The sequence below is a fragment of the Puma concolor genome, chromosome D1 (assembly GCF_028749965.1).
Source record: "Puma concolor isolate L17-30 chromosome D1, mPumCon1.1.hap2, whole genome shotgun sequence".
Lineage (NCBI taxonomy): Eukaryota > Metazoa > Chordata > Mammalia > Carnivora > Felidae > Puma > Puma concolor.
Window position 1 is genome coordinate 8,621,994 of NC_141676.1, and position 22,427 is coordinate 8,644,420.

General features: G+C 47.3%; 1 protein-coding gene across 4 annotated transcripts; it reads left to right on the forward strand.

Moving 5' to 3' along the window:
- Window positions 1-877: 877 nt before the first annotated feature.
- On the forward strand, window positions 878-8,322 carry SLC22A6 (solute carrier family 22 member 6). 4 transcript variants are annotated; one of them, XR_015240760.1, is made up of 10 exons: window positions 878-1,551; window positions 1,912-2,015; window positions 2,253-2,407; window positions 3,647-3,815; window positions 4,266-4,389; window positions 4,546-4,661; window positions 5,735-5,949; window positions 6,050-6,158; window positions 6,669-6,874; window positions 7,372-7,748. XR_015240760.1 is itself a non-coding variant. In XM_086677129.1 (10 exons), exons 1-10 carry the CDS (start codon window positions 1,183-1,185, stop codon window positions 8,132-8,134), a joined length of 1,653 nt encoding a protein of 550 aa, XP_086533255.1. In that variant the 5' UTR covers window positions 881-1,182; the 3' UTR covers window positions 8,135-8,322. The 4 variants fall into 4 exon arrangements, 3 of the variants coding, with proteins under 3 accessions (XP_086533256.1, XP_086533257.1, XP_086533255.1); XM_086677129.1 differs by lacking the exon at window positions 6,669-6,874 and adding an exon at window positions 8,047-8,322 and having other exon boundaries at window positions 881-1,551; window positions 7,652-7,855; XM_086677130.1 differs by lacking the exon at window positions 7,372-7,748 and having other exon boundaries at window positions 6,669-6,886.
- Window positions 8,323-22,427: the final 14,105 nt, after the last annotated feature.

The window sequence follows — 22,427 nt, forward strand, 5'->3', positions numbered from 1 at the left end:
TAAAAGCTGAGACACTAGAAGAATCGATCTACCTCATGCATGATGTTGGTCTTCTGTCCCTCTTCTTCAAAAATAGCCTCTGACCTCTATAGTCTCTTCCAGCTGAACAAAGCCGTGGTCCCATAAGATATGAGCTGTCCCCAGGAGACCAAAGACTGGAGTTGCCAGTTTTAACATATAAGAAACAGGACGCCCAGGGGCACCCAGGTGGCTCAGTCGGTTAAGCATCTGACTCTTGATTTCGGCTCGGGTCATGATCTCATATGGCTCGTGAGTTCAAGCCTGGTGTAGGGCTCCGAGCTGATAATGCAGGACTTGCTTGGGATTCTCCCTCTCCTTGTTTCTCTGCCCCTCCCCTGCTCGCTCTCTCTTTCTCTCTCACACACAAAATAAATAAATAAACTTTTAAAAAATTAACGAATACAGGATGCCCGGTTAAATCTGAATTTCAGATCAATGAATGATTTTTATAAGTATGTCCCATGTAATACTAGGGATATACTTACACTAAAATAAGACGCATGTGTTGATCTGAAACTGGGAGTCCTGTATTTTCTCTGGCAACTCTTCCCCAAGACAGACTGCTTGGATCGTGTCCACTAAAAAGGAAAAAAGTCCCGTCAAGAGGCCACCACACTTCCCAGAGCCCAGTCTTCTCCCTAAAAGGAAGACAGTAAGGTCCCACCTGGCCCCTGCCACCCCCCAGGTGCCTAGACAGGCCCTCCCAGTCCATCCCCTCTCACCACTCCCGCCCCGGTCCACTTTCCTGCCCTTTATACCCACTTGGAGAATTTCCACTGACATAAGGATACTCAGGGGGTTAATCCTTCTGATACCAAGTCACACGTTAACTCATTCCCTCCAGGCCAAGGATTAAATCCTGTCCATGTAGGGGTCAGGGCTTCTGCAGACCCTGAGAGCAAAGCACCCCACCCCCAAGTGAGGGGAGGCTCGAGGGAAAGGGAGGGACAGAACACAGGGAGAGAGAGAAGGAAGGAGGGGCTGCCAGCCGGGTTCCTGTCCCCCCACAGAGCCAGCTCAGATTCGGCTCTAGGAACAAGTCAGCCACAGAAGCGGCGGCAGCTTCTCTCCTCCAGCTAAGGACAGCAGGCACACAGACGCACGGACAGAGGTGCTAGGCGGAAGTCCTCAGCCCCCAGCCGTTCGGCCGGGCCTGGCCCCATGGCCTTCAACGACCTCCTGCAGCAGGTGGGGGGTGTCGGCCGCTTCCAGCAGATCCAGGTCACTCTGGTGGTCCTCCCCCTGCTCCTGATGGCCTCCCACAACACGCTGCAGAACTTCACCGCGGCCATCCCCACCCACCACTGCCGCCCGCCCGCCGAGGCCAACTTCAGCCAGGATGGGGGGCTGGAGGCCTGGCTGCCCCGGGACGGACAGGGGCAGCCCGAGTCCTGCCTCCGCTTCACCGTCCCCCGGCGGGGACCACCCTTTCCCAACAGCACAGACGCCAACAGCACGGGGGCCACAGAGCCCTGCACCAACGGCTGGATCTATGACAACAGCACCTTCCCCTCCACCATCGTGACTGAGGTGAGGAAACCTGGGACCCCCCTGCTCTGTGTGACAACCAGACTTGCCTTCCCCACTGAGACAGACAGACAGATGCTTCCGAGCGCACACACACACACACACGCACACACCTGTCTCAGATTTTCCAGAGACCAAGATGGGAAGATAAAGAAAGAGGTTCAAGATGGGGGCCTTTGTAGAAAAGGGGGATATCAGAGTCCAGGGAAGTCTCTCAGCTACCGGGACTGGGGAAGCAAACGGGGACGGGGAGTGTCAGGGAAGGGGCTGACGCAGGTCTCAGAGGGCCAGCCCAAGGGACGGGAAGGGGAGCCTTGCAGCCCAGGCTCGTCTCTGCCTGACCCTTGCCCCCTCTCCCCACAGTGGGACCTCGTGTGCTCTAACAGGGCCTTACGCCAGCTGGCCCAGTCCTTGTACATGGTAGGGGTGCTTCTTGGAGCCATGGTGTTTGGGTACCTGGCAGACAGGTCAGTCCTGGGTAGAGCCAAGGGGCCGGGCTGGGCCCCGGGCCTCGGCTGGGTTCACGGGAACCAAGTGGGAAGTCGGCCTTACCACCCAGGGGCTGGTTTGAGGACCTTCGGGGCCAGCCTCGTGATACCGCACAGGTCCTCAAAAGACCAAGGCAAACGCTCCTCTCCCTACCCAGCCTGGAACCATCAATCCTCAGGACCCCTACTGCTGTTCTCCCCTCCTTCCCCCCACAGGCTGGGCCGCCGGAAGGTGCTGATCTTGAACTACCTGCAGACAGCCGTGTCAGGCACCTGTGCAGCCTTCGCTCCCAACTTCCCTGTCTACTGTGCCTTCCGGCTCCTCTCGGGCATGTCGCTGGCTAGCATCGCCCTCAACTGCATGACACTGAGTGAGGGATGCTGGGAGGGCAGGGCGGGTCCCCACTCACTCACCTCTGACCACCCAACCCAGCAGCCACTTTCCAGCTTCCTCTCCCGGCTCCCCTCACCCCGGTCCTGCCGTTCCCACTCCTGAATCCTCCCTGCCCTCTTTTGGGTGGCCAACATAAGAGCCTTCTTCTCGAACTCCTGACCTCTCATTCAGACACAGTCGCAAACTCCATTTTTTTAGGGCCAGGAGGTTCCCATGAATGACTGAAGCAGACTGGGTACAAGAGGGATTAGGGAACGGTGAGGACTGTACCCAAAGGAGAGTCGCATCCCCATCTGGAGGGGCCAGGGCCACTCAGCTGCTCTAGCCAGAAGGTTCAGGGCTGTCAGATCTCACTCCCTCCTCTTTATTAACGCAAAAATAGCTCCATTTTTTAATGTTGGAAATTAATTCCAATATTTTTAACACAAGCCAGCATCGTGTAGACCAAACCCATTTAATGGACTGAGCGTGGTCTGTCCATGAACCATCAATGTGCTCCCTCCGTTAGGTCACTCCCTTTCCCCTGGTTCTCAGATAAGGAACCTGAGACTGGAGAGAAGGGAAAGGATTTGCCCAAGGGCATCCCTCGAGCCCAGACGGGAATCTATGGATTGGAGGTCCTCTGGACTACAGGAATTAACCCGGGTGGGGCCAGGGCAGGACACCTAGAAAATTCAGCCCCCAAATCCAGTCTGTTTCCAAGTCATTGGCCCAGCAGCCGAATCAGGAGCCCACAAGGAACAAGGCTGGGCCTCTTCAGACCCCAGCAGAGAGGTGGTCCGACTCCCCCCTTGACCCTCCCAGATGGAGAAAAGCCGCTGTCTCCTCCGAGCTGCTCTGGCCGCTGAATCGGCCCAGGCTGGGGAAAGCCAGAGGAGAGGCTGCTGTTGAGAGAGCACTGAATGGTCAGAGACGCTCTGAAGGGAAAAGGGGCCCTCGCCAGGACAGTAGGTTGGGGAGCAGCAAACCCCAGCAGCGGGGTGGAGGGAACAATTCCTAGGGATTCTAAACCCATCTGCCCATTCCTACGTCCGCCGAAAGTCCCCCACGCCCCCCATCAAGGAACCCACCCTCATTAGATGTGTCTTCCACTGAGCCTTGGGACAGATCAAAGTTTGGGTGGAGAGAGGGGTCTCTGCCTGTCCCGCCCCCGGGGGGGTCTCCATCCACCCGCAGCCCAGCCAGATGCACCACTCTGTTCTAACCTTCTTTCCAGGTTTGGAGTGGTTGCCCATCCACACGCGGGCTTGTGTGGGCACCCTGATAGGCTACGTCTACAGCCTGGGCCAGTTCCTCCTGGCCGGTGTGGCTTATGCTGTGCCCCACTGGCGCCACCTGCAGCTGCTGGTCTCCGTGCCTTTCTTCGCCTTCTTCATCTACTCCTGGTGTGTGGGGCCCAGGGTGGGCAGGGCTGCAAAGGAGCCCAGAGGGCTGCAAGGGACAAGACATCCCCCAGATCTCACACACGCTACCCCACAGAATCAGAGAAGGTCACACCTAGACCAGTGCCTCTGAGGCTGTGCAAGGAAGGACCTGCCCTGGGTATCTGGTTCTTCAGCTTCCCCCGGCTTCCTCCGGCTTCCCCCGGCTCTCCAGCCTGCCTGCACTGCTCTCTTTACTCGGCGCCCAAAAGCTGAGCTCCTGAGTCGGGGAATGAGTCATCACCGAGCTGGACACTGCTTTGTGGTCTTAGCAGAAGGGATCTGGCCAAACCTCTGGGTTCCCAGCCTTAAAAGAAATCCCACTGCAGGCCCCTGGGAAGCCCATCCCCTGCCCCCAGCCCAGCAGACTGGAACTGAAGCCACCTTGACCCCTATCCTCACCCCGGCTCCCAGGTTCTTCATCGAGTCTGCCCGCTGGCACTCCTCCTCTGGGAGGCTAGACCTCACCTTGAAGACCCTGCAGAGAGTGGCCTGGATCAATGGGAAGCGGGAAGAGGGGACCAAGCTAAGTATGGAGGTAAGACCCCCCCCCCACAAGACCTCCTGTGACACCCTACCAGGATTCCACCCTCAAACCCTGAACTCAGGTCCCAGAGGGCTTCCCTGAGTAAGGGGTTAGGCTGGGAGGAGCTTCTGGAGGAGTCCAGGCCCTGAGCCCTGCCCATCCTGGCAGGTGCTCCGGGCCAGTCTGCAGAAGGAGCTGACCATGGGCAAAGGCCAGGCATCCGCCCTGGAGTTGCTGCGCTGCCCCGCCCTTCGCCACCTCTTCCTCTGCCTCTCCATGCTGTGGTAGGCCCAGACAGACCTAGTGGCAAAGAGATAGAGAGACAGCCTGAGAGACGAAAGGCTGGCTGGGGAGAGAGAGTGGATGTAATGAGTGGAAGAAGCCAGGCAAAAGGGAGGAAAAGTCAGCACACCTGCTGTGAGGGGCGGCAAGCCTCCACCAGGGACAGTCTTAAAGAACGAGATGACCTCCAGCCTCAGTTCACCCCTGGTCCCCACACTGGCCATCCATCTCTCCGTCTTCCCCTTTTACCAACTCTGTTCCAGTATGGAAACACCTCATCAGGAGTGGTCACCCCCAGAGTCCATAGAATTATACCACAAAGGCAAAGACCCGTCTGGCTTACAAAACATTTGGAGACTTTCCTGGCCCAGCAGCGCCTGCCAGAGACACAAACGTGGGCAATAAGATGCCCAAAACTCGTCTCCAAAAGTAACACTCTGGCCAAGGCCAATCCCAGCCAAAAATGTTCCTTTCCCGTTGCAACGTTCCCCATTACTCCTCTGATGTGCTACCTTCCTGATGCCGCCAACAGCAATCCCATGATAGTTAGAAGCACGCTCCGCATTTCCATCGACGAATTCTCTGGTTCCAATTTGGGATTTACTCCCGGTTGCAGGTCCTATCCAATCACCCAAGCTTCATTTCATGGGCTCTTGACTTCTTAAGAAGCACCCATCCCAGAACCATCCCAGAACCATGCACAGGTCTGCAAAGCTCTGACCTCCCCCCAACACCTTGACCCTGAAAGATACGGCTTGAAAGTCCACCTGCCCTTGGGCCAGTAGCAACAGATAAGATAAAGAGTAAAACTAAGTAAATCTTAACATGACGACTAAGCCAAAACCCCCTAATACACCGGGGACTCTAGTTAGCAGAAGATGGAGAAAGCTGGGGTATTGGAGAACTACCCCCCACTTCCACGAAATACATACTAAATGTCTGACGAAATATTAGCCAAGGCAGATTCCAGCTTCTTAAGCAGGGCACCCAGTGTGGCTCGCCCCCATTTTGAATGAGCACCCCCTCTTTTATGCCTTCCTGACAAACTCCATACCCCTCCCCCCCTCCCCACTAGGTTTGCAACTAGTTTTGCCTACTATGGGCTGGTTATGGACCTGCAGGGCTTTGGGGTCAGCATCTACCTAATCCAGGTGATTTTTGGTGCTGTGGACCTGCCTGCCAAGCTTGTGGGCTTCCTTGTCATCAACTCTCTGGGCCGCCGGCCTGCCCAGATGGCCTCCCTGCTGCTGGCAGGCATCTGCATCCTGGTCAATGGGGTGATACCCCAGGGTGAGCACCCAAGAGTACCTTGGCCCTTCATCTTTAGCCCTATCCCCAGATTCTCAGCCCCTACTCCCGAGCTCCCACTGACTCCCTCCTTTCTTGCCAGATCAGTCCATGGTCCGAACCTCCCTTGCCGTTCTGGGGAAAGGCTGCCTGGCTACCTCCTTCAACTGCATCTTCCTATACACTGGGGAGCTGTACCCCACGGTGATCCGGTGAGTGGGAGGGGTCTTGGGACAAGACTTTCCCTCGCGCATAGGTCAGACCCCAGAGCACCATCCGGAATGCCATGGCCCAAGGCCCCTCACAGCACTCATCCAGGCAGGGCATGTATCAGCCACTCGGTACACGCTCCATGGCTAACGCAGGTGTCCCTGCCCACTAAGCCCTTACCCGATCCAAGGAAAAGCTCTCCAAAGGAGCAGGGCAGAGCAGACAGCCAAGAAGTCACATCTCACGGGGCAATCGAGTGAAGCTCCACCTTGATCTCCAAGGCACAAGTTAGAAGCTGCCACCAATTCTTAATCTCATCTATAAACCAAGTGGTCCATCTGAAACCAAAGACCAAACAGGAGAGTTCTTTCTTATCACAAGGGCCACATTTAATAAGGGTGGCGCTTGGTAGCCGTACAGATACACGTAGCACTGCTTTCGGAGTGCCACAACTGGGGAGCGGGGCCGGGCATTTTTGCATTAAGAAACAAGAAACACGTGTCTGTTTTAAGAACGGAATGCAAAATTCGCGAGAGGTCAAAGAAAGGCCAGGCTGCCCTAGGCTACTCGGAACCAGCAGGGTCATGGTCACCGTCCTGTGCCTGCATGGGACTTCAGGGGAACGAGCAACAGTAGAAAGCACTCACTATGTGCCAGGCACCGTCTTAACCTTTTTGACAAATATCAACTCATTTCGTCCACAGAGCAAGCCTATAAGGTAGGTGCTATGGCTATTCCCATTTCATGAGTGAGAAAAGTGAGCCACAGAAAGGTTAGGTGATTTGCCCAAGGTCACACAGCTTGTAAGTGGGGAAGCTTGGATTTGAATTCAAGCACTTTGTCTCCTGAGTCAATGTTTTTAACCTCTGCTTTCATAGAGAAGGTTCTGAACATAGTCTCAGCGTGCAGTCTCCAGGTCCTCTCCCCTGGGGATTCTAATCCAATAGGACTGTTTGCTCCAGAGCAACTATAACTCAAAAGCCACCCCACCCCGCCCCAGTGATCTGAGCACCACGGGCCTAACTGAACTGTCTGATTTGACAGCTCAGGAAACTGAGGCCCAGAGATGAAAAGGGACTCTTCCTAAGGTCACACAGCAGATTAAGGGCCGAGGCGAAATTCAGTCTCCTGATTCTTTGGCCGGAGCCTTTCCCCACCTGTTTTTGGTTTTTATGGTTGTCTGTTTTTTTGTTTTTTTTTAAATGTCCAAAACAGGGATTCCTGGCTGGCTCAGTCAGTAGGACATGCGACTCTTGATCTCGGGGTTGTGAGTTCAGGCCCCACGTGGGGCTCCAATAAAGAAATAAATAAAATTATTAATAAAGAAATAATTATTTTTTAAAAAGATCTCCAAAACAAATGGCAAATTGGCTTGTCAATCAAATGGGGGAAGAGACGAGGGACCAGGAGGCCTCAGCCTGAGCTGCCCTGACCCCCGCATCTCAGCATTCGTGCCAGAACAATGACTGACACCACCCCACCTTGGGCCCCACAGGCAGACAGGCTTGGGAATGGGCAGCACTATGGCCCGAGTGGGCAGCATCGTGAGCCCACTGGTGGGCATGACTGCTGAAATCTACCCCTCCGTGCCTCTCTTCATCTACGGTGCGGTCCCTGTGGCTGCCAGTGCTGTCACTGCCCTCCTGCCAGAGACCCTGGGCCAGCCACTGCCAGACACGGTGCAGGACATGGAAAGCAGGTGGGAGCAGGGACTTACCCCAGGTCACGCACCCTAGACTCCTGGGGCTTCCGGCTCCTGGAAGCAGTAGATGTTTGGGGCAGAGAGATGGTAGCTGGGGACAGCTGAGTAGAGAACTCCCCGGAAGCCCCCGGCTCCTGGCCCTGGCCTGGAGGCTGCATACCCAGGACACCACTCTCCTGCCCCCCCAGGAGGAGAGGAAAGCCAAGACGGCAGCAGCAAGATCAGCAGAAGCAAATGGTCCCGCTCCAGGCTTCCGCACGAGAGAATGGACTCTGAGCACTGAGAAGGGACCTCACAGAGCCTAAAAGGAAGTGAGGGTCCCACGGGTCCTGAGCCACCCACTGGAGGAGGGGAAATGGCAGCCCAAGTGTCCAGGCTGTGGTTCAGGAAAGCACCTCCCTGGGGTCTCCCTCCGTGAATAGACTCCACCAAGACCACGTCATTAAAAGGTCCGTGTGCATCTCCTTTGGTCTCTGTCGTCTCAAATGTCATAGTCACTCCACATCAGCCAGTGGCCAAAAGTTTATACCGTCCAATCCCTGCCCTCAACCTCCAGTATTTCATAAACCCTCCCCTGCCCCTACTTTCCACCCTCTTCCCTCCCTCCTTCTCTACCCTATTCAAATACTCCTATGAGTTTTTAATATCTTATGCTCCTCCCCTTCCCCCACCCCTCCCAGTTTGGAAATTGACAAGGGACCGAATGGAAGCAGCCAATCAGAGGCTTTGTTTCAGGCTCCTCCCCCTCTGTGAGAGCAAATGGGAATCTCCTGCAGCAAAGAGGGAGAAAAAGGACCACAGACGCTGGCCCTTGATCCTCCAGATCCCAACAGGGTCCAAACTCAAAACCAGCTTGTCACTTCCTGCCTTGCAGCTGGAGGTTCCGCCCACTAGCCACCCTAAGCCTTCCCACCACCCTTTGCGGATTTTCTTCGCTGGTCTGCCTCCTGCAGGCAGGAAGGGGAGACAAGGGAGGAGGGAAGGGGGAGGGTAGAACCGAGCCAGAGAGAGCCAGCACCAACTGCCACTTTGACGCCAGACACTGCCCTAAGCACTTTGCATATACTGACTCGTTTAATCTTCCCAGTAACTTTCTAGAGATAAGTACTGTTTTTATCCCCCATTTGAGAAATGGGCACAGAGTGGTTAAGTCACTTGCCCAAATTCACACAGCTAGTAAATTGTGGAGTCAGGATTAGAACACAGACAATCCACCTCTGGAACGCATGCGCCTGACCCCCTCCACTGCCCAGGGCTATGAGGCACTGAGACTTTGGCCTCTTGCACCCCCAGGACTTGGCTTCTTCCCCTCCCTCCTGGACTGAAAGGAGAGAGAAGGATAAGGGGGAGGAGAAAAAGAATCCTGGTCAGAACCATGCAAAAGGAGGGATGGAAGGCAGTTTGGAGGTCACAGTCAGGAAAAGAGGAGGCTATCCAATCCCCTGTGTCGGCAAGGGAGCTCATTTCAAGGAAGTCCCGGGCGGTGGGAAAGACAGCCCTATTAGCGCCCCTGGTGGCAAGGGTCAGGGCACCAGCCATCCCCTCTTGCAAATGTGCCTTCTCAGTCATGTTTGTCCCCCTGGTACATTGCCCATCACTCATTCCCCTGCAGCTGACTCAGCCCCTCCCCATCCCTCGGGGAAAGTCCACACCTCTGGAGTTGTACACATTGTCTTCCAGGTAAGACACAGGGCTCTAGCTGAGTCAGGGCAACCTGGAGAGGGGAGGTAACCCGGAGCTGCCCTGAAGAAGCCACAAAGCCCTGGGACGGCACACACCAGCTGCACGGAATCCATTTCCCCAGCTGCTGGCCAGGAACTTCCTGTGCTCACCCCATACCTTTGGCCAGACGGAAGCTTACCTTCCTTCCATTTTTAAGTCACCAGCAGGTGACTTCTGACCTGTCTCCTCAAGGAGTCATCTATAGAACACTGGCTCACATCCCATCCTCTCACAGTGGCCCTGAGCCTGAGTTTTTATACTGTCACGCCTCACTTCAGTGGTCTCAGATGTTGTCCCCAGTTTTGACCATAAGGTCCTATCATCAGCCAGGATTTGTAGGACCTTTGTGGCCACCCTCAGTTTCTCTATCTGCAGCTCTGAGCACTCCCTGGCCGGGAGGGTACACTCAGGAGGTTTCTCAACTGCATGGCCCTGGTAGACGGCTCACCAGAAGCCACCTTCCTTGGGCTCCACGCTTGTACCCCAGGACCCACCTCTACAACCCAGGCGTCGGCCCACACCAAGCCCCTTCACTTCTTTCCTTCCCCAAGAGTTTTCATGACCCCTCAGAGAATAGAGGCCCAAACAGTTCAGCTTTCATATCATGTGGAAAGCTGAATAATGGACCTCCAAAGGTGTCCACATTCTAATACCTGAAACCCGTGAATATGTTACCTTACATGGTAAAAGGGACTTTGCAGGTGCCATGAAGCTGAGGATCTTGACAGGGAAATACAAAGCAAAACCACAATGAGATACCACCTCACGCCTGTCAGAATCGCTAACATTAACAACAGATGTTGGTGAGGACGTGGAGAAAGAGGAACGCTTTTGCACTGCTGGTGGGAATGCAAACTGGGGCACCCACTCTGGAACACGGTATGGAGGTTCCTCCAAAAATTAAAAATAGAACTACCCTATGACCCAGGATTGCACTACTAGGTATTTATCCAAAGGATACAAAAATACTGATTCAAAGGGGCACATGTGCTCCAATGTTTATAGCAACACTATCAACAATAGCCAAGGTACGGGAAGAGCCCAAAGGCCCATCGACTGATGAATGGATAAAGAAGATGTGGTGTATAGATACAATGGAATATTACTCAGCCATGACAAAGAATGAAATCTTGCCCTTTGCAACTACATGGACGGAACTGGAGGGTATTATGCTAAGCGAAATAAGTCAGTCAGAGAAAGACAAATATATGATTTTACCCACATGTGGAATTTAAGAAACAAAACGGATGGACAGAGGGGAAGGGAAGCAAAAAGAAGATAAAAACCGACAAACCATAAGAGACTCTTAAATACAGAGAACAAACGGAGGTTGCTGGCGGGGTGTTGTGTGGGGGGATGGGCTAAATGGGTGATGGGCATTAAAGAGGGCACTTGTTGCGATGAGCACTGTAAGCGATGAATCACTACATTCTATTCCTGAAATCATTAGTACCCTATATGTTAACCAATTTGGGCTTAAACTTTTTTAAAAAGCTAAGGATTTTGAGATGGGGAGATTATCCTGGATTATCTGGGTTGGGCCTAATGTGATCATAGGAGAGGGAGGCAGGAGACCAGAGTAGGTAATAGGAGATCTGACAACAGAAACCAAAGTTTGGAGTGGTACAAGAAGGAACAACAAGCCAAGAAAGACAAGCTGAAAAAGACAAGGACATGGCTTCTCCTCTGAAGCCTCCAGAAGAAACAATGCCTTGCCAATACATTGATTTTAGACTTACGATTTCTAGAACTATAAGAAAATTGATTTGTGCTGCTCTAATCCACCAAGTCTGTGACTTGTTGCAAGAGCAGTTGGAAACTAATGCACATCCCTTATTCTCAGACGCCTCCAGGGTGTCAAACTGGCCCATAGAGGTTTTGTTTTCTCATGAGTGATTTTTTTGGTGGAGATAGGGTTTTACTGTCTAGATCACCATAGGCCTCACCAGTCCCTATTGTCCTATACCTGGTCAGAATCACACATTTATAATACCATACGGTCCTTGTAGCTACTAAGTTTGGAACTCCTAGACTGCTCTCTGTTAAACTCCCAACTCACTTTTATATGAATTTAAAATTATGGGAAAGATTTTTGTCCCAGGGATAGGAAGCAAAAGAAAAGCACTGGATGGACCCCATTGCCCCATTGTTCCTCCTCTTTCAAGAAAACCACCTAAAGATGTTCTCTGAGATGTAGTCATAGCTCACGTTGTAGTCATAGAACTGTAGCTGACTCTACTGCAAAAAGCTGGAGTCATAAGCTAGACGAAATTGAGGCTCAGTTTCCCTGACCAGCTCTAGTGAGCTCTGTTCCCGCTTCTTCTAAACTCTTTCCCCAAGAGAAGCCTATACCCAGGAGCCAAGTTCCATTTGAGCCACACACATAGAAGAAACCAAACAGTCTGTTAGTGCCTCAATTGGTCAGGGTTTAGATTTAGATGGTAGACAATGTTGGGTGTGGATGGGATGTTCGGAACTGTGGCAGCCATCTTGTGACCCAGCAGGGAAACCAGAGCAAGGATTAAGGCAACAATTGAGAGTGACGTTGTGGAAAGATGAAACTAACCTGAGGTTTGATGATGTCATTGAGCCACTGACTTAACCAATCTTGAAGTCACCTACCTCTACTCTAATTGTTAAGTGTAGGAATTCAAACGTAAATCCTCCTTCCTCTTTAAGCCATTGTGAATTGATTTTTCTGTGATCTACAGTTAAAGATAGCAACTGGAAAAAAAAAATTTTTAATAAAATAAAAAAAGATATCAACTGGCCCCTGGCTGGTTCAGTCAGTTAAGTGTTTAACTCTTGATTTCAGCTCAGATATTAAAATTTTTTAATGTTTTTATTTATTTTTGAGAGAGAATGTGCAGGAGAGGAGCAGAGAGAGAGGTAGACACAGAATCTGAAGCAGGCTTCAGGTTCTGAGCTGTCAGCACAGAGCTGGACACAGGGCTCAAGCTCACCAGCTGTGAGATCATGACCAGAGCCGAAGTCGACGCTCAACCAACTGAGCCACCCTGGCGCCCCTCAGCTCAGATCTTGATCTCAGGGTGGTTAGTTCAAGTCCCAGGTTGGGCTCCATGCTGGGTGTGGAGGCTACTTTAAAAAAAAAAAGACATCTTAATTAATATATTTTTTACAACTTTATTGAAATATAATAGACAATTAGTTGCTCATATTTATGGTGTACATTTTGATGAGTTTTAACAGAGGCATACACCCATGAAACTATCAAGACAATCAAGATAATAAACATATCCATCACTACCAAAAGTGTACTCGTGGGCACCTGGGTGGCTCAGTCTGTTACGTGTCTGACTCTTGATTTCAGCTCAGGTCAGGATCTCACTGTTCGTGAGTTGAACTCCTGCATTCGGGGTCTGAGCTGACAGCGTGGAGCTAATCTGCTTGGGATCCTCTCTCTCTCTCTCTCTCTCTCTCTCTCTCTCTCTGCCCTTCCCCTGCTTATGCTCTCTCTTTCCCAAAATAAATAAACTTTTTTTAGAAAGTTTCCTCACGCCCTTTCTTTGTGTGGACATTTCTCTTGAACAAATATCAAAGAACGGACTGGTAGGTAGTATATAAGGCATTTGTTTAACTTTTCTTTTTTTTTAATTTTAGAGGGAGAGAGCACGCAAGCAGTGGAGAGGGGTAGAGGAAGAGAGAAGGAGAATCTTTTTTTAATGTTTATTTATTTTTGAGAGGGGGGAGAGAATGAGCAGGGGAGGGGCAGAGAGAAAGGGAGACACAGAATCCAAAGCAGGCTCCAGACTCTGAGCTGTCAGCACACAGTCCGACCCAGGGCTCGAACCCACAAACCATGAGATCATGACCTGGGCTGAAGTCGGACGTTAAACCGACTGAGCCACCCAGGCACCCCGAGAGAGGGAGAATCTTAAGTAGGATCCACACTCAGCATGGAGCCCAATGCAGGATTTGATCCCACATCCCTGGAATCATGACCCAGGCAGTCCTAAGAATAACCAATTTTCCAAAGTGGTTGTAACATTTCACATTCCTACCAGCAGTATATAAGAGTTGCAGTGGCTCCACATCTTGCCAAAACTTGGTATGATCTATACTTTAAATTTTAGCCACAGTAGTGAATGTGTGGTAGTACATTATTATACTTTTAATTTGCACTTCCTTAATGACTAATGATGTTAAACAACTTTTCGAGTACTTATTTCCATTTAGATCTCTTCTTCGGTAAAGTATCTTCAAAAATGTTGCATGTTTTTAATTTAATTGTTTGATTTCTTATGATGGAGTTGAAAGATTTTTTAAATATATTCTAGAAACAAATCCTTTGCCAGTTATGTGTTTTGCAAACATTGTCTCCAAGTTTATAGCTTGCTTTTTCATTTTTATAACAGTGACTTTTGAATGGCAAAAATTTTAAATTTTTGATGAAGGCCAATTTACTGGTTTTTTCTTTTATAGTTTATGCTTTTCTGTGCCTTATTTTTAAAATATTTGCCAAACTGAAGGACACTAAAATTTCCTCTTAAGTTTTCTTATATAAATGTTATAGTTTTTACTCTTACATTTATGCCTATGTTCCATTTTGAGGTATCTTTGTAAATAATGTGAGGAAAGAGGGCTGTGATGCATTGCCTTTTGCATATGGATATCCAACTGTTCCAGCAGCATTTGTTCAAAGATTTTTTTTCATCAATTAATTGTCTAGACATCTTGGTCAGAGATCAAATGGCCCTGTGTGTGGCTTTATTTCTGGACTTTCTATTCCATACCACTGATCTATTTATTTGTCTTTACATGAGTACCACACTGTCTTGATTATTGTGACTTTATAATTAGTCTTGAACACAGATAGTGTAGATCCTTTAACTCTGTTTAGCTCTTTCAAAGTTGCCTTGGCTAGTCTAGAGCCTTTGCATTTCCATATAAATTTTAAAATCAACTTGTAAATTTCTGCCCCAAAAAGCTGCTGCAATTTTGGTTTGTATTACATAAAATCCAGAGATCATATTGGAAATAATTGACATCTTTTTTAATGTTTATTTATTTATTTTGAGAGAGAGGGAGAGAGAGATCGCAAAAGTGAGGAAGGAGCAGAGAGAGAGGGAGAGAGAGGATCCCAAGCAGGCTCCACGCTGTCAGCACAGAGCCCAATGCAAGGCTTGATCTCACAAACAGTGAGATCATGACCTGAGCCAAAATCAAGAGTCAGACTCTCAACTGATTGAGCTACCCAGGCACCCCGGAAATAATTGCTATCTTAACAATATATTTTTTTTAATATTTATTTTTTACAGAGAGAGAGAGAGACAGAGCATGAGCGGGGGAGGGGCAGTGAGAGAGGGAGACACAGAATCCGAAGCAGGCTCCAGGCTCTGAGCTGTCAGCACAGAGCCCAACGCGGGGCTCAAACTCACAGACCACGAGATCATGACCTGAGCCGAAGTCAGACGCTCAACCAACTGAGCCACCCAGGCATCCCGCTATCTTAACGATATTAAATGTTCCAATCCGTGATATAGTTCTCCATTTATTTAGATCTTTAACTTCTTTAAGCAATGTTTTGTAATTTTCAATGTCTAGGCCTCGCACATATTTTATCAAATTTATCCCTAAGCATTTTATGCAATTATTAATATTTTTATTTCAATTGTCCATTGCTATCATATGGATATACACTTGATTTTTGTATACTGACTTTGCATCCTGAAAATTTGCTAAGAACACATTAGTCCCAGTAGCTCCTTTTGTAAATTCCTTAGGATTTTCGGTAAAAACAATCATATTGTCTGCAAATAAAGGCAGATTTCCATCTTCTTTCCTTTCTGGAAATCTTTCATTTATCTTACTTACATTATTACATTCCAATACAATGTTGAACAAAAGTGGTGGGGGAGTGAATATTCTTGTTTTTTTTCCTGAACTTAGAAGGAAAACATTTAGTCTTTCACAATTAAGTATGATGTTAGCTATAGTTTTCCCATAAGTGTCGCTTATCATTTTGAAGAAGTTCTCTTTTATTCCTAGTTTGCTGAGATGTTGTGGATGTTGAATTTTGTCAAATGCTCTTTCTGCATCTATCGAAATGATCATACAGGTTTTTTTAGTCTATTTACATGATGAATTACATTAATTGATTATTTACAGTTAGATCCTACTATCCAGCAATCACACTACTAGGTATTTACCCAAAGGGTACAAAAAAACTGATTCAAAGTGTGTGTGTGTGTGTGTGTGTGTGTGTGTGTGTGTGTGTGTGTGTGTGATATTATTCAGCCATAAAAAAGAATGAAATCTTCCCATTTGCAACAATGTGGATGAAGCTAAAGTGTATTATGCTAAGCAAAATAAGTCAGTCAGAGAAAGACAAATACGATATGATTTCATTGATATATGGAATTTAAGACACAAAGCATCAAACTCTTGATTTCAGTTCAGGTCATGATCTCACAGTTGTAAGGTTGAGCCCTGCATCAAGGAGCCTGCTTGAGATTCTTTCTTTCTCCCTCTACCCCTCCCTCTGCCCCTTCCCCACTCACTCACACATGCTTGTGCTCTCTCTCTCGCTCTCTCTCTGAAAGAAAGAAAGAAAGAAAGAAAGAAAGAAAGAAAGAAAGAACAGATGAACATAGGGGGAGAAAAAGAGAGAGGGAAACTATAAAACAGACTCTTAACTATAAAGAACAAACTGAGGGTTGCTGGAGGGGAGGCGGTGGGGGGATGGGTTAAATAGGTGATAGGGATTAAGGAGGGCACTTGTGATGAGCTCTGGGTGTTATATGAGCCACTAAATTCTACTTCTGAAACTAACATTACACTATATGTTAACTAACCGGAATTTAAATTAAAGCTTCAAACAAAAAAAAATAAATTAAATAAAGTTAAATCAATTTTGCATTCCTGGGATAAACCTCACTTTGTCAAGATGTGTTATCCTTTTTATATATTTTTGGATTAAATTTAATAAAATTATAAAGAATTTTGCATTTATGTTAATAAGGGATACTGGTCTCTAGTTCTGTTTTACTGTAATGTTTTTGCCTGTTTTTTTAAACAATTTTTTTAACGTTTGTTTATTTTTGAGAGAGTGAGAGTGGGGAAGGGACAGACAGAGAGAGACAGACAGAGACAGAGAATCCCAAGCAGGCTCAACGCTAGCTCAGAGCTCGACTCAGGGCTGAAACTCAGGAACTGAACCATGAGATCATGATCTGAGCCGAAATCAAGAGTCAGACACCTAACCAACTGAGCCACCCAGGCACCCCTGTTTTTGCCTAGTTTTAAGATCAAAGTGTTATGATTGAATATTTGTATCCCTCCAAAACTCATTCGTTGAAATCTGATCCCCAATATGATAGTATTTAGAGGTGGGCCTTTGAAAGATAATTAGTTCACGAGAGTGGCATCCTCATGAATGTGATTAGTGCCCTTATAAAAAGAGGCCAGAGGGGCGCCTGGGTGGCGCAGTCGGTTAAGCGTCCGACTTCAGCCAGGTCACGATCTCGCGGTCCGTGAGTTCGAGCCCCGCGTCAGGCTCTGGGCTGATGGCTCAGAGCCTGGAGCCTGTTTCCGATTCTGTGTCTCCCTCTCTCTCTGCCCCTCCCCCGTTCATGCTCTGTCTCTCTCTGTCCCAAAAATAAATAAACGTTGAAAAAAAAAAAAAAAGAGGCCAGAGAGCTAGCTCTCTCTTTCTGCCATGTGAGGACACAATGAGAAGTTAGCTATCTACAACCTGGGAAAGACTCTCACCAGAGCCGAACCATGCTGGCACCATGATCTCAGACTTCTAGCCTATAGAACCGTGAGAAATAGATTTCTGCTGTTAATAAGCCACACAAAAATAAATACCATAAATAAGTTTATGGTATTTTGTTATAGCAGCCTGAGCAAAGACACAAGGTAATACTGCCTCATAGAATGAGTTATGGAGTATTTTCTACTCTTCAACTTCGTGTAAGTGTAGAACTTGGTATTACTTCCTCCCTTAAAATGTTTCACAAAATTAGTCCATGAAGGCACATATGCCTGGAATTTTCTTTTCACGGTGGTTTTTAATTACTATTTAATTTCGTTTAACATTTCTTAGAGTGGAGGTCTGCCACTGCTAAATTTCTTCAACTTTTGTATGCCTGAAAAAGCCATGATTCTGTCTTTGGACATGAAGGATATTTTTCCTAGGTATTGAATTTTAGGTTGACAAGTTTTTTTCTTTCAGTTCTTTAAAAATATTTCTCCATTATCTTCTGGCTTGCATGGTTTCCTACAAGCTATCCAAACTCCTAAATCTATTTCTTCAACTCTGAGAGAACACCTACTTTCCTCCCTATCCCCACTGTTCTATAGCCTTGAAATGTTCACCACTGAACAAATTCATAAGGTTCATTTTGTTTGTTTCCCTCCTCTCAAGGGATAACTGTCCTGTGCTTCCTGTTGTCTTATGTCTAAAACAGTTGTTGTAAATAACTTTACAGGCTTTTTATTAGTTTAAGGCAGGAGAGTAAATCCAGGCTCTGTTACTTTTTGGCTGAAAGCAGAAGTCCCAACAACTGATATTATAGTCTTCATGGCTTCTTGCCAATACGTTTCTATAAATAGAAACAACTGAAAAAATAAAAAACAGTATCTTCTGATTTCTATACATCCATGAAGATAGGATGACAACAGAATTAAAGAAGACATTACTCAGGGTGGTGCCTGTGTACCTCAGTGGGTTAAATGTCCCCCGTCAGCTCAGGTCATGATCTCGTAGTTGGTGAGTTCAAGCCCCACGTCGGGCTCTGTGCTGACAGCTCGGAGCCTGGAGTCTGCTTCAGATTCTGTGTTTCCCTCACTCTCTGCCCCTTCCCCACTACTTCTCTCTCTCTCTCTCTCTCTCTCTCTCTCTCTCTCTCTCTCTTTCTCTCTCTCTCTCAAAGATGAATAAACATTTAAAAAATAAAAATAAAATAAGAAGATATTACTCAGAAATCCTGAACTTGGGGCTGAATGAAATAAACTATCAAAACACCTGTCTTGGGTGCCTGAGTGGCTCAGTCGGCTGGGTGTCCTACTCTTGATTTTGGCTCAGGTCATGATCTTATGGTTTGTGAATTTGATCCTCATGTGGGGCTCCATGCTGACAGTGCAGAGCCTGCTTGGGATTCTCTCTCTGCAACTCCCCTGCTCTCTGGCTCTCTCTCTCTCTCTCAAAATAAATAAATACTTTAAATTAAAAAAAAAAAAACTATCTTTTCTGCTCCAAAGTATGAAACCTATTGAGAGAGAGACAGCAGTCAAATACCTCACTATGGAGTCAAAAGCAATCAAAACGCATGCTCTCTGAAGGCAGGGAGAGCTCAGAAGAGAGGAAGAAGAAAAATACCCAGAAATGCCCTGTTCCTTCTCTCAGACTTGCCAGTCGGATAACTCACTTCTTATTCCACAAGGAAACAAAAAGTCAGGAGAATGGAAGTTTCTCCCATACCTCCCACCTAGCATCTTCCTTTCGGGAGGGATAAAGTCCACTTCCAATTACACTAAGAACATTGTTGTCTTACAAGCATTAAGGATGGAAAAGAAAATATTCCAGGCATGAGGAAATAGCAAGATCCAAAATAAGTCTCCCACCATAAACAACCAAAAAACTAAAGAAAATGAGGGAAATCATTTTCAGACATTGGACAACAGGTGGTACAGGACTGTAATTTCTTGAAAAGGGAAACAAATAATGTGAGACCTATTTATCATTATTCAGGCTTTCTTCCCCTGGGGCAATGTCTGGACTGCTATGTAGAGAAATGGAATCCAAAGAAAGTCTGCTGATATCATGGAGCTGAGGGGGACAAAACAGAAGTACAGAGTAACCAAGGCAGCTAGAATTTGCAGCATAAACTTCTGGAGAGGAAAGAGTATGCAAATATAGAGTTCCACAAATCTACAGTGTATATAGAGAACTCTGCAACTCAATATAAAGAAGTCAAACACTCAAATTCAAAATGGGCAAAAAGGGGGCGCCTGGGTGGCTCAGTCGGTTAAGTGGCCGACTTCGGCTCAGGTCATGATCTCACGGTCCGTGAGTTCGAGCCCCGCGACGGGCTCTGTGCTGACAGCTCAGAGCCTGGAGCCTGTTTTAGATTCTGTGTCTCCCTCTCTCTGACCCTCCCCTGTTCATGCTCTGTCTCTCCCTGTCTCAAAAATAAATAAAACATTAAAAAAAATTTTTTTTAATAAAAAAACAAAATGGGCAAAAAGAAGATGGCCAATGGAATGGCCAATAAGCAAATGAAAAGATGCTTATCATCATTTGTAATCTAGAAAATGTAAACCATGAGATAGCATTACACATCCACCCAAATGGCTAAAATTCCAAAGGTGGGCCATACCAAGCACTGGAAAGAATGTGAAGTAACTGGAACTCTCATTCATTGCTGGTGGAAACAGAAAACTTGAAAACACTTTGGGAAACAGCTTGCAGCTTCCGATAAAGTTAATCACACACTTACTGAATAACCCAGCAATCCCACCTCTAGGCATTTACCCAAGAGAAATTAAAACATATGTCCACATATTGGACACAGGTGTTCACAGACACTTTATTTGGAACAGTCAAAAACCGGAAACAGCCCAAATGTTCATTAACAGGTAAATGAATAAACAAATTGTGGTATACCCACATAATGGCAATAAAAAAGAATGAACTATTGGTATACTACAAAGTGGATAAATCTCAGAAGCATTTGGCTGACCGAAAGAAGCCAGACACAAAAGAATATGCACTGTATGGTATTCATCTGAAATTCTAGAAAAAACAAATCTGTTGTCCAAGGCTAAGTAAAGATTGACTGGGATATGTCACCAGGACATGGGGGAGGGGGACATGATGGAAACGTTCTATATAGTGGTTATATGAGTGTATAAGTTTGTCAGAACTTGTGAAAATGTGCCCTCAAACATGATGGATTTTATTGTATATACTAAATCTCAATAGACTTTATTAAAAAAAAAAAAAAGGATTTTAGTAGGGGGCCTGGCTGGCTCAGTCAGTGGAATGTACAACTCTTGATCTCGGGGTTGTGAGTTCAAGCCCCACCTTGGGTGTAGAGATTACGTTTTAAAAAAATAAAATCTGACACATGAAAAGATGCTCAACGTCACTCCTCATCAAGGAAATACAAATCAAAACCACACTGAGATACCACCTCACACCAGTCACAGTGGCTAAAATGAACAACTCAGGAGACAATAGATGCTGGCAAAGATGTGGAGAAGCGGGAACTCTCTTGCATTGTTGGTGGGAATGCAAACTGGTGCAGCCGCTCTTGAAAATAGTGTGGAGGTTCCTCAAAAAATTAAAAATATATCTACCCTATGGCCCAGCAATAGCACTGCTAGGAATTTACCCAAGGATACAGGAGTGCTAATGCCTAGGGGCACATGTACCCCAATGTTTATAGCAGCACTTTCAATAATAGCCAAATTATGGAAAGAGGCTAAATGTCCCTCAACTAACGAATGGATAAAGAAATTGTGGTTTATATATACAGTGGAATACTACTTGGCAATGAGAAAGAATCAAATCTGGCTATTTGCAGCAACATGGATGGAACTGGAAAGTATTATGCTAAGTGAAATAAGTCAGGCAGAGAAAGACAGATACCATATGTTTTCACTCATTTGTGGATCCTGAGAAACTTAACAGAAGACCATGGGGGAGGGGAAGGGGAAAAAAGTTACAGAGAGGGAGGGAGGCAAACCATAAGAGACCTGTAAATACTGAGAACAAACTGAGCGTTGATGGGGGGTGGAGGAGAGGGGAAAGTGGGTGATGGACATTGAGGAGGGCACCTGTTGGGATGAGCACTGGGTGTTGTACGGAAACCAATTTGACAATAAATTATATTTAATATATTAAAAAAGATATATTGAAATCAAATAAATAAATAAATAAATAAATAAAATCTTCTTTAAAAAAGGATTTGAGGATGTTTAATCAGCTAATGGGATAGACCATGGTAGACATTTCCTTGATTTTATCTGTTATAATTCTGGGAAGGAGAAAATTTGGGGGTGGCTTGAAGAAAATATTATAATGAGAAAAGAGACCCTGCTGATATATACCTCTGAAAAGGGTTTACTTTTTGAGGGAAGGTTAAGCTGTGGCCCTGGCTTGGAGCTGGGGAGACTCAAAAAGCCAAATGATGGGGCACTGCACATATCGCTCCTCATAAGGAAGGCAGTTTCTGCCACCTGATCCAACTTTACCTACCCTTTAGAAGGCTTTGAACAACAATTAACCTGTCGAATATTTTAAGTAAGCCCCATGCCCAGTATTGGGCTTGAACTCAAGACCCTAAGATCAAGAGTTAGATGCTCTACCAACGGAGCCAGCCAGGTGCCCCAACCTGTTGAGTCTTAATAATTGAATGTCCTACTGTGAAGTCACAGTTTAACTTGGCGCCTTAGAAAAAAGTTATAAAAACTATAGCTGGCCATCAGGAGGCCTAGGGCTACAGGAGACAGAAGAATTGGTGAGCTGAAGAGACAAAGGGCACTCCCTCTCCTCCCTCTGAACGGAAAGACAGAAAACAGTTTGAGGGAGCAGGAGGCCTCAGCCCAGCTGCTCTTGCTAGGTCCTGCCCATGGTCTTCAACAACCTCCTGCAGCAGGTGGAGGGTGTCGGGTGCTTCCAGCATATCCAGGTCACTCTAGTGGTCCTCTCCATGCTCCTGATGGCCTCCCACAACACCCTGCCTCCCCTTCATTGTCCCCCACTGGGGACTACCCTTTCCCAATGGCACAGAAGCCAATAGCAAGCAAAAGGGCCACAGAGCCTTGCATCGGCGGCTGGATCTATGACAATAGCACCTTCCCTCCCACCATCATGACT

Bases quoted from the DNA above. Each gene is read 5' to 3' on its own strand.
- SLC22A6 (XM_086677129.1), top strand. From the start codon at position 1,183: ATGGCCTTCAACGACCTCCTGCAGCAGGTGGGGGGTGTCGGCCGCTTC. The intron at 3,816-4,265 runs GTGTGTGGGGCC...CCCGGCTCCCAG, and splicing joins GCCTTCTTCATCTACTCCTG to GTTCTTCATCGAGTCTGCCC. The intron at 4,662-5,734 runs GTAGGCCCAGAC...CCTCCCCACTAG, and splicing joins CTCTGCCTCTCCATGCTGTG to GTTTGCAACTAGTTTTGCCT.